The sequence below is a fragment of the Anneissia japonica genome, unplaced genomic scaffold (assembly GCF_011630105.1).
Source record: "Anneissia japonica isolate Jap-2015-1 unplaced genomic scaffold, ASM1163010v1 scaffold1863_len523710_cov156, whole genome shotgun sequence".
NCBI lineage: Eukaryota > Metazoa > Echinodermata > Crinoidea > Comatulida > Comatulidae > Anneissia > Anneissia japonica.
The window spans coordinates 73,360-85,833 of NW_022714601.1; the positions used below are offsets into that span (position 1 = coordinate 73,360).

Here is a 12,474-nt window from a genome sequence, read left to right on the forward strand (position 1 = left end):
ACGCGCACCAAGTTATGGGTTATTCTTCTACCTTTACCCTTACTATTACCATATTTATTTGAATAAACGCCCCGCTTTGCATAAATTCCCCCTTGAATAACCGCTCCCTTGAATAAGCAACCTCTCCCATCCAGAACCTCATTTGAATAAATGTCTCCCTCAATTAAACACCCTTCTCAACAATAAATTCCCTTATATTGTACTTCATTCATGATTTTCTAAAAATAATGCATAGCACTCTCACTGTAAAAATTACAAGAAGATAGTGATCTATCTTCTTTTTTTTTTTTGACACACACAGTGTTTTAATATACTGTATTCAAGTTCCGTAATTATTCTTGCTCCCAATATATAAACCTTTTAATTATGGTAATTGAATCATCAATCTTTTTGCAACCACCTTTCTATTAGTGGATGTATAGAAATTTGTATTTTTAATGTCAGGCTTAAGGGGAAATGAAAATTGTTGATGTTCTACAACTGTTTTTTGTAAGACACAAAAAGTATATTTGATGAAAAACAAGATAGAGAATTTTGAATATTTATAAAGTGGGGGAAATGGGGATATAACCACCTTTTTTCCACCTCTAAGCAGTGTAGCATCACTGGATGACCTAAGTGGGTGAACTGGTTGATAGGAATTAATGAGATTGCTTAAGTAATATGGACCAGTGTACATTCGTGCTTTATATGTAAATGTGAGTATCTTATATTGAATCCTGCGATGAACTGGTAGCCAATGAAGAGATTTAAGAACAGGTGTGATGTGTTCACTGCGCTTAGTTCTGGTGAGTAGCCTCGCTGCTGAGTTCTGAAGTCGCTGTAATTTTGCAATATAACAATTTGGAACACCATACAGCAGACTATTTAATGAGTACATCCGCGAAGAAACAAAAGCATGAATCGTGACAGCGGCTGCATCATCAGTAAGATGTTTTCTGGCTAATCTGATGTTGTATGGCTGATGATAGGTAGTTTTACACACTGAATGTATGTACGATTTATAAGATAATGTTGAATCAATAATTGCTCAGGACTAGATTGCGTATTTGATCCTTGGAAATATCTCCAATTTCTTTCTAGCTGTCGTCGTTTCTGTTTCTCGAGGATTAGACTATTAGATAGTCCACGAGGCCTATGTCTGTCAATGATCATTCTACGATGTTCAGGAGCATGTTTGTCAAGGAGCTTACGTAATTCTCTGTTATAACTTTGGACTGAGCTGGTGACGTCAGCAGAAGTCAGAACTTCCTGAAAACATTTACTCAGATCAGTTCTAAACATATCCATTTGACTATACTTCATATATACGATTTCCTTTTTGATTGGTGGAGATTTAGTTAAAGAAATATCACATGAAACACATGCATCATCATGTATTAATTTTTTTTTCATATTTATTTTTATTTACTATCTATTTTTTTTATTTACATTTATTTAAGTATTTTTGGATGTAGGTAAAATAGTTATGAAAACTGCATTAATAAAAAAAATTACATTAGGTATTTTAAACAAAAATAATGGAAAGCATAATGTCAAAAGATGGAACAAAAAAGAGGTACTGTACCTGTAGTATATTTTAAGTGTTGTGTGAATTTTAAAATACATTGCAGTATATGTATACAGGTCACTTAATGAGTATAATAATAATTATAATAATTCTTTATTGGTCTTTGTTTTTATTTTGTAATATAATTTGTATTATCATGCTGATAACCCTGTGTCATTTCTCTTGAGGATATATTCAGCTCATTACGTAGCAAAAGCATGTGTTTACTTCACAATGTACGTTTACGCTACTGTTTTGTGGGGCCTTAGCAACAAAATTCAAGTGGCGGGCTTTAAGGGGAAAGCTTGGATTAACCAAGAATCAAAGACTCGCAAAATAATCTCCACGGCTCAACTAGATGCTGCTCATACTTGTGAAAAATATATTACGGACCACGCCCATACACAATTCAGCACAATGACGCGCACCAAGTTATGGGTTATTCTTCTACCTTTACCCTTACTATTACCATATTTATTTGAATAAACGCCCCGCTTTGCATAAATTCCCCTTGAATAACCGCTCCCTCGCATAAGCGACCTCTCCCATCCAGAACCTCATTTGAATAAATGTCTCCCTCAATTAAACACCCTTCTCAACAATAAATTCCCTTATATTGTACTTCATTCATGATTTTCTAAAAATAATGCATAGCACTCTCACTGTAAAAATTACAAGAAGATAGTGATCTATCTTCTTTTTTTTTTTTGACACACACAGTGTTTTAATATACTGTATTCAAGTTCCGTAATTATTCTTGCTCCCAATATATAAACCTTTTAATTATGGTAATTGAATCATCAATCTTTTTGCAACCACCTTTCTATTAGTGGATGTATAGAAATTTGTATTTTTAAAGCCAGGCTTAAGGGGAAATGAAAATTGTTGATGTTCTACAACTGTTTTTTGTAAGACACAAAAAGTATGTTTGATGAAAAACAAGATAGAGAATTTTGAATGACCTAAGTGGGTGAACTGGTTGATAGGAATTAATGAGATTGCTTAAGTAATATGGACCAGTGTACATTCGTGCTTTATATGTAAATGTGAGTATCTTATATTGAATACTGCGATGAACTGGTAGCCAATGAAGAGATTTAAGAACAGGTTTGATGTGTTCACTGCGCTTAGTTCTGGTGAGTACCCTCGCTGCTGAGTTCTGAAGTCGCTGTAATTTTGCAATATAACAATTTGGAACACCATACAGCAGACTATTTAATGAGTACATCCGCGAAGAAACAAAAGCATGAATCGTGACAGCGGCTGCATCATCAGTAAGATATTTTCTTGGCTAATCTGATGTTGTATGGCTGATGATAGGCAGTTTTACACACTGAATGTATGTACGATTTATAAGATAATGTTGAATCAATAATTGCTCCTAGATTGCGTATTTGATCCTTGGAAATATCTCCAATTTCTTTCTAGCTGTCGTCGTTTCTGTTTCTCGAGGATTAAACTATTAGATAGTCCACGAGGCCTATGTCTGTCAATGATCATTCTACGATGTTCAGGAGCATGTTTGTCAAGGAGCTTACGTAATTCTCTGTTATAACATTGGACTGAGCTGGTGACGTCAGTGATCTCCACGGCTCAACTAGATGCTGCTCATACTTGTGAACATATTAAAACTCAAATGTGTATCATTATCATTATTTTCTTTCAGCTGACTGAATTGTGTGAACGTTTGACAAACAACAACGATGACTATGCCCTGTATTTAACTGATGTAACATATGACAATTTTGCAGTGGCAGCAGATGGAAGTGTGTATGTTATAGATGCCGAAAATATTGTCGTAGTGGATAAGAAAAAGATTAGAAATGGTAAGGCAGCTTAAATAAAATATGAAAATTGCATTTTTTAATGATATTACTTCTATCTACACAAGGGCGGATTTGGGGAAAGAAAAAAAAAATAAAGAGAAAAAATGAAATCACTGATCACCCAAAACGCCTTAGAGGTGTCTAGAAAACAAAAATGTTTTTACCCTTACTTATAGGGTAGAGTTTACTCTCAATTGACCCCTTTTTGGGGACTTCGAGCCCCTCCCCTCCGATGTCTCTGTATCCACCCCTGCTACAATCTATTGTAATCTGCTAAAAGTAACAATACTAGGAAAAAGTTTGTGTTGTCGAGGCACAATTGACCCAAAATTTTGAGCTCAGGTCGGCTTTTGTTTTTAAATATTTTTTCCTTAAAAATAAAGCCTTAAATAATTGTATGATGTTTGAAAGTACTGTTTTCAATACTTTCTAAGCTATTGTATAATAATTATGGTAATTTGATTAACCATGGATTTTAGTGGTACATATATAGGGTAGCTTGAAAAGCTTGCTGCACCCCCTCCTCAGTTTACCCTTCCCACTGAAAATTCACTTCTTTCAAGTGGATAACTAAAATGTTACCTAATGAACATCTTTTCTAGAGATTGTCTGTTTTCTCCTCTGCTTTGTTAGTAATATCATTCATATTGTTAAGAAAAATGTAAGCGGTTCTCTCTGGCTTCCCATAAAAGCAGCCATTAAAAAAGTTTTCAGAAGGTGATTACTAGAATGAAGGAACTAATAAATTCATGACCGACTGACCATGATTTACAATTTTCACTGAGATTGGAAAACAACGTTTTATGTTTAGTCTAGTCTAGTACTTGTTATGGCATAAAATTGGAGCCTGTACTAGTTTTAGACAATGACCTATAATAATGTGAGTATGTATGGTTAAAAAAAAAACAACATTTGATCAAAAATCATTGAAGTAAACAAACATGTTAGATTAAAATGAAAAAAAGAAAGTAGAACTGTGAATGATTAGATCAATGAAAAAGAAGTGTAGAAATGTTTCTGAGAATGCAGGGATGTGGTGCCTAGTTAAAAACATTAGCTTCAGCATACAATATCCTCAATAAAAAAAAAAAACCCTAATAAAATTTAAATACTATTGGGATTTAATATAGCTCACATGTGGTTATAACGTAAGCACACCACTTCCTCTGTCACACAACTACTTGCCGTCATTTGTGAAATGCCGAAATCCCAACTGTTTCAATAATGCAGACGGAAAAAACATTTATGCTGTGAGAAAGCATTTGCTTTATTTATACAGTAGATCTCAAATTCTATTGCGAAAGGACAGTATTTTTTCTTAATTTAATTTTTTCCCATACATGTTGTTGATTTAGATAGATGTGTTTGAATGTTAGGATCCATTATACTAACAGAATCATGCACGGCTTGTTTAGATGTCAAATCATTTGTGACAGATTTATGTGTTATTGCACTTAAAGCCCCCATACACACTGATTAGCTTTTTTATCGGTACTTTGTTTTCTGATTGGACTGATGAAGGGACTCAAATTCAAGATTTCAAAACTTAACTGACTAGGAAGGTGATGTTATTAATTGATAATGATAATTAATTGATAATGCAATGCTTTTTGCTAATATTAATTGTTGGTAGATTGTCATTAAAAGGGATTCTTTGCATGCACGTCGGTGCAGTGTTTTTCTGAATTTACATCATTACTATTAAAAGAACATGAAACAATTAAAATTAGAAAATTGTGATGCAATTTTCTTTTATTATTATTATAGTTATTATTAAAGTAAAAAATAATTACAGGTCTCTATCCAATTAAAGACCATTTTTGCGACCAGGATTTACATGGTCCTTAGCAGCTTTAGTCTTTAATAATAGAAAAATTATTTTTATAAAAGAATAAAAAGATAGGCATTTGGGGCTGTAAAAAGGCGGTATTTAATTGGAGGTGGTCTGTAATCAGAGGAAGGATTGTCATTATTATAGGGTGCATTAACACTGACTGCCAGGGGTTTGAAAAAATAGTATTAGCCACTGCCAGTCTTTTTCGCAAATTTTAACACTTTTCCAAAGCTAGTTGAGAGTGCGTACGTAATCAGATTGACATGTAGTGAATACTACAAGAACTACAATCATTTTAGCTTTACAATGATACCAAACACTTTATTCTAATCACATTCTGTGACCTGTAACAGTAAAATGAAAATGACTCACTTTTGGAGATTTGCGAAATTTCGCACGACAAAGCTGAGACAATTGCGATTTTGTGAAAATATAGCAATACGGCTCTACGCTAATGTAAACAAACAAATAGTGAAATACTTACGGTCCAGACTAAAATAAGTATTCAAATTGTTACAGTAGTACAGGTTGGTAGTTACCCCATCTATTCAAGCATTGCGTTACCAAACATGGAGATCTCTGTGTTTTGCGGGCAGAGTGTTAATAATTATTTTTTGTTTATTATATGCATGACTCTGCTTCTGACAGATTGGCAGCAGGGCCATATGAAAAGAAGTACAAAATATATAGAATTTTAATCAGTCGAGAAAACTAGCTTTTAAAGTGTTTTTTTGTCAATATAATAATTCATTAGTATCTGTACATTTTTCTCATTCTATTCATTATTTTTTTTCATTAACTCTGTCAATCTCTTTGAATTCATCTATTGATTCTGTAACATTTATTCTTTTATTCATTAATTTTAAATGATTTACAGTATGTACATGTATGTATCCATCAAATGGTTGTCAAATGGTTTTCAGCTTTTGAAATGAGCAGCGTGTAGACTTGTGATGCTATAATTTTTAGAATGCATATTGAAATTCTATTTTATTGTCAATCTGCAAAATCTTTATTAACAGATTTAGCGGGTAAACAAAGGGCACAAACCCCCAGTTCGCAACTCTTATGCTTCTGGTTCTGGTGGGTACCGACCTCAAGGACTCCAAAAGTGTAGGTTACCCCCCCCCCCCCCTTTACTTCATTTTTTACAATGTAATTGTAATAGGAAAGTAAAGACTTGTTGAGATAAAAAAAAAATTTAAAATAGATGAGACCATTAGGATAGTTTGCTATATTAATTATATTAAATTAATATTGTCCAATAACATTAGTAGTGTGCTTTTATTGTTATTATTATTGTTGTGTAGTAGTTGACAATCGCTACTTAATTCTTACAACTTACTGTATAAATAATTTTTTAGTCTAAATGATAATGATGAACTACTCAATTAAGCAGGAGGAGGTTCATTAGCATTAACACCAATTAATAGATCATAGGTTGATGTATGAGTAGTCACAAACCTTTTATGATTAATGCGTAAATGAGAAAGAGATTACGTAGCAGATTGGTTGTGGATAGAGTATGTTGATACTACGGTTGCTGCAATTTGCACACGTACATTGAAAGAATTTGCATTGCGCTTTTTAACATGCGAGTGAACAAACCATTTGACAGAAGTGGATATAGAGAACCTACTGTTATAATACATTTTAATCCATGGTGTATTATTAAGTAGAGTATAAATATAATGCGACGTCATCATTTTTAATATTCCATTTAATTTTCCTATTCCTGAATTAACACAATTTTATACTGTGTTCAGTATGTATTCAAGTAATATTTATTTCACAAAACAATACAGTAACTCAAGATATATGCAATCAATTTGTAATAAAATTTAATTATTGTGAATTATTGTGGCTTTTGTTCAAAAAGCTAAACATACCTGTTTACTATGAGACTGCATTTAATAGGCCCAGTCAAATGCACACAATGGGCCTAACAAACCTTTGTATAGATAGCATTGGTGAGATAAAAGGGTGATTGACATTTTAAGCAATTATTTTCAAGTTATTTAGGGTGCTTTAGAAGATATAAAGGAAGCTGATTTGAGTCATTATTTTACATAAAAAATTGACTTGAACCTCTGCGGAGCTTTGAGAATTTTTTCGAAGGGAATAATTGGCTCCTTCGGCTCCTATTTTCCAACACTGCCTTCACATAAGTAATTGCATATTACTCTATGCTTCCAAGTCAATTTATGAGGCTTAGGCGAGGTGATTATCGGTGGAGTGATGGTGCATACTGTAAATACTCCAAGAGGCTTAGGGATTGGAAAGTTGATCATGTTTGTGGTGCTTTATTAAGAGGCTTGCAGCATAATTATTACTCTGTTTGGTGATGCGTAGTCAAGTGTTCAGCCGGGGCACTCACTGTGTTGTGTGACAGTTGTGCGACTGTCGTACAACGAATCCAACTCCACTCCCTGTGACTGTGAGCGCTAAGACCATGCGACGCCATTTGCTGATTGTCGGTGTCAGTCTGAACGCATCCTCATTAAAAACGATCCTTTGCATGTGCATTGTGGTGTTGCATTCTCGATAGAATCGCTTCGGCCGACGACTGTCAGATGCAGTGAGTGCCTCCAACTTCAATGATCATTTGAAAGCGACAATTTCTTCAGGTGCGGATCCAGGATTTTCCCTAACCTTCGTTCAGATGGCGTATAGAGGGTACTCAGGGAGGGACCTTCACAAATGGACACCTCAGCCCCACTATTGTTGCGGCTGAGGTAAAGAAAAATTAAGATTACGCCTTCTAGATGACTGGAGATTGCACTCTCAGGATTTGAATATAATTTTCAGTTTTTTCTCAATTCTTTAAAAATAATTTTGAAATTTTACCAGGGTGGGGCTCAGTTGGATATGGTAGTTTTTAGAATTGTAATCAGCACACACCCCCAGGGCCGTAGCCAACGGTAAGGTTGGTGAAGTTTCAACCTGACCACTTTTTGACAGACCACAAGTTACGACGCCTAACATAAATTAATTGTCACTTAATTTGTATTTCAGATAAACCAGCAGACTGGGACGTTGCACTGGAGGCAATCAATGATGACTGCAAAGGTGTAAACTCTGACTGCTTGATGTTCTCTCCCGATCTGCTATGTAGCAGGCTACAGGCTGATCACAATTACTTTGCACTCTGTCATGCTATTCTTGGTCAGTTTGTTTGTTTGTTTGTTTATTTATTTTTGTTTATTTTTTATTTATTTATTTATTTATTTACTTATGCAGAGTCTGATCATATGGGACCCTCAACATGTAACAATACAAATTGCAGAAAAACGACTAACTTAAAACTACATTAATCAGAAAATATAAAACATTAAATACAAGCATTTAACATGAATTTTATTTATAGATTTGTCTATTTTTATAATTTGATCTTAGTCTAGGTTTTAATCCTGTAATATTGAGACCTATATATCATTTTCTGTCTGATTTTTAAAAGTACATACAATCTAGATAATTGACAAATTATTGCCATTGTTTTTCGTAAACATTAATAAAATTAAAATTTGTATATTATAATATAAATTTATTAGTTTTCAACTGAAAATTTTAAGAAAAGTTGTCCTCTTAAAGTTCAAATGTTTATATATTATCATTACAAAGGGGCGCTATATACATGCTCGGTAACATAAAATTACATACTACAGTTTTTGCATAATAAATGTTTGCCAGCAAATTTAAGGATTTTGTAATACTGTAAGAATATTAATCAATTAATGACAATTTTATTTAATTTTAGAAATTTTTTTTCTTGTGGTAGTGACAATTTTTTAAAACTTATTCCAATCTAGGTCCTGAAGCCACGCACTCACTTATGTATGGTGGACTTTTGCACGACATTCCAGGAACAGTCCTCGAGAAACAACAGCTGCTTCATTTATTGGCAGAGTGCCAGCAACCAAAAGAGCGCTACGGCCGTTTCAAAGCTTTCCCTGCACTCATGGCACTTCTCAAGAAATTAGCTGAAGAAAGCAGGTAATGGAAGGTGTTATGGGTGATATTAAAGCTGAAATTGATGCTGAATGAGTGGCTCTTGGGGCCTTTGCAGAAATATACAGTACCGGTATTAGCGACAGAGGGAGTTAAAAATAGCAACATTGATAAACTGTGTCATAGTTGCTGATGTAACAGGGTTCCAGTGTATGCCCATCACATGAAAACTGTATTCAGCAAAGATAAAAATTGCTTTTTTTTTCCCAACTCAACTAGTTTGGATGAAGACATTTGTGGGGAGCATAGGCACGGACAGTTTGAACCGTCAACCTTGATGTTGGGCGTTTGAGTTTCTCGGTGTCCAAGGCATGTTATCCACATTTTCTCTCTAATCAAGTGCATAAAGTGGGTACCTGAGAGTATCTAATACAAAGTGCTGATTGTACCTTCGTATGGAATTGTGCTCCTCAGGGAGCTAAAGACATGTTCCATAGTCGTTGGATCCAATGACTGGAGTTATTAATAATAGAGTGCATAGAGGTCATAGTTTATTGGAATATGCCCTATATGGGGCATTATTAGGGAGCTTTTGATTGCTTGATGACGGTAGGACGTCACTAACAATCATCTGCGCATGCGAGAAATGTTAAGTTCTCCTCGTGTTGATTCTAGGATTCAATTTGGCCAAATCTATGTATGCAGAGAACGTATCACGTCCGGTAGGTCCGTCACGCATGAGTGATTCTGCTCTAGCGTCACCTTGTTGAACAAATGAAAAGCTCCCTACTATTAATGTGATGAGTAAATAACCAAAATACACTTATTCAAGCATACATGAGCCTTCAGGTGTCTTCTGAAGAAGCAGTTATGCAAGAAAAGGGAAATCTATATTAACTGTATAGTTTACTTGCAAAGTTCTGCAATGATGGTCTATAGAGGGAGACTCTACTATTTATAATATAATATAGTCTACTTAGATATACTAATATATAATTATGCATATACAGATCCGCTGAGCGGTGTCCGTTTAGTACGAGAATGTGTAAAAAATCATCAAACACGGTCAAAAATGCCTGAGAGGACAGGGACTTCTTCCCCTACCCCACCGTGGCTCTACACAACCCCAGGGTAGTAAGGTCCTGGGGCCCCAAACCTTTTTGTTACGCCACTTATTCAGCCTACTATCTGAAACACTAGAGGGGCATCTGTGAAACAGAACCAGGGACCTAAACATCCCCACCTACGCAACGAAGGTCAAATATAGATTGATCAGTGGCGGATCCAGGAATTTGAAATAAAGTTGGCCCAGGGATGAACTTTCACATAGTCTGGCCCACCTCAGCTCTACCATGGTTGGGGCCGAGGTAAAAAAAATTATGATTATGGCACGTCTAGATGGCCTGAATGGCACTCTCAGATTTAAACTTGATTATGATTTGGCCTTTTTTCTCCATTTCTTTTTATAATTTTGAAAAATTTAGGGGACCCAGGCTGGCTTTCCCCTCCCTTCCCCCCACCATTGAATCCAACACTGCTGATCTAATAACAATTTGTTGACACTTGTGGGTTTCCTAAATTCTAATAGAGTACAGTGTAAAGTGTTCTATTTTCCCTATGATCTAATGGTACTCAGAGTTTATTGTAACACACACCATGATGGAGAAGCCTGGATGTGGGTTGCCAGGTTTATATCACATATATCTCACTACATGTTTTCTTTGCTTTTACTAAGGCTTCTTGCAAGGTTTGTGTTTTGCTTTCTTTTTGTAGTGAACTTGCTCTTCACCTCAATTTGCCATTAGCAGCTGCAGACTTCATTTACTCTCAGGGTTTCAGCTGGTGTCTCTGCAGTTGCACTCAATCTTCTCTTTAAATACTTATTCTCTTGATGCAGTGTCTTTCCATCCTAAGACTAACCTATCTCTGATCTTCTCTTCTTCTAGCATTTCAAACTTGGAAGTGACTGCCAAGTGGCACTGACGAATCGACAAATTACTTTATCGATTCCTCTTGTTGCTGTGTTGCCGAATGGAACTGAACCCTTCCATATAGTGCATTGTGTTTAATCACAAGTGCTTCTTCTAGTGCAGTTTTAATTTAGTTTGTGTCTGCCATCTGCTCTGCTAAAAGTTCTTCTAATTAACTTTCTGTAGCCCTTTACAGTTCATCGGCAAAGGAGCTGGTATCATGCATGAATCTGTATCTCTATTTTTGTTTGTATTCATTTTCTTTTTTATTATTATTTTTTTAAAATAAAAGAATGCACACACTAGTACTTGCCAAACTAGTTCCAGTAGAAATACTTTTTTTCCTCATGAATGAAAACAACATTACTTTAAGGAGTAAGAAAATAAGGGGAAATAACCCTTGGTATTTGTAAAACATCATGCATTATATCTTATTACCACCCTGACCTTCCTGTTACATTTATAAATAGTTCTAAATAAACAAAAAAAGTAATAGAAATAATAATATTGATTGTTAATCGGGTTCAGGAAACAAACTTTAAGAAATGTCGATTATTATGCTATATATAACAAATATAATGTCAACTAGTACCTATAATAAATAAATAACTCTAATTATTTTAATAATAACACTCATATTAAAGTAATTAGATTGTATTGCATCATGTGTTTTACATAGGCCTACTGTACCTGACTTGTTGCAATGATAATTGTATTAATTTAATGTGAAATTGGTGTAATGTTATGTTATATGTACTCTATTAATTATAAGCTGCAACTTTATTAAAAATGGAATATAATATTTCTAGTGATGCTACTAAAAGGAACAGGGTTTGCTAATTATTTAAAAATGGTTTTCATTAGGTTATTTACAGTATAACTTTTTATTTCTATTTATCTTTTTTAAGAAAATTAGTGATGTCGAGAGCAGTTCGTACAATACAGGAGAAAATAATATTATATAATGTACCGTATAAATTCTGTCTAACACTTTGAGTGGTGAAGCACTCGGTTTTAGTGTAATATGGAGACATAAAATATTTTTAAAATAATGTCTTTAAATGAAGAGGAAATAAATAATACAATGATTTTAAATAAATACATGATATTGGAAATATGACATTAGTATATCATTTATTTTTTACCCAATACAAAATACTAAAAAAGGAGTTTTTTAAACAGTGACAAAGGTAACTAAAGTGTGCACGGTTGTTGCCCTATTTTACTCCTGGCCATATTAGGCGTAGTGTAGTTTTTTTTAAGCCACGACGAAGATTATGACGATGACGGCGGCAACGATAAATGATGACGATGCGAGTAGTGATGATGTTTTCATTATCATGATGA

The 12,474-nt window shown here is 34.3% G+C and overlaps 1 protein-coding gene across 5 annotated transcripts in view; it reads left to right on the forward strand.

Moving 5' to 3' along the window:
* The window catches only part of LOC117109060 (divergent protein kinase domain 2A-like), a 35,412-nt gene extending 23,165 nt beyond the window's left edge, over positions 1-12,247 (forward strand). For all 5 annotated transcript variants that reach the window (XM_033251291.1, XM_033251292.1, XM_033251294.1 and 2 more), the window contains 3 exons: positions 3,216-3,375; positions 8,225-8,374; positions 9,019-12,247. In XM_033251291.1, the coding sequence (XP_033107182.1) occupies positions 3,216-3,375; positions 8,225-8,374; positions 9,019-9,206 (498 nt within the window). In that variant the 3' untranslated portion in view covers positions 9,207-12,247. The remainder of the gene's footprint in view (positions 1-3,215; positions 3,376-8,224; positions 8,375-9,018) is intronic.
* The last annotated feature ends 227 nt before the right edge of the window (positions 12,248-12,474 follow it).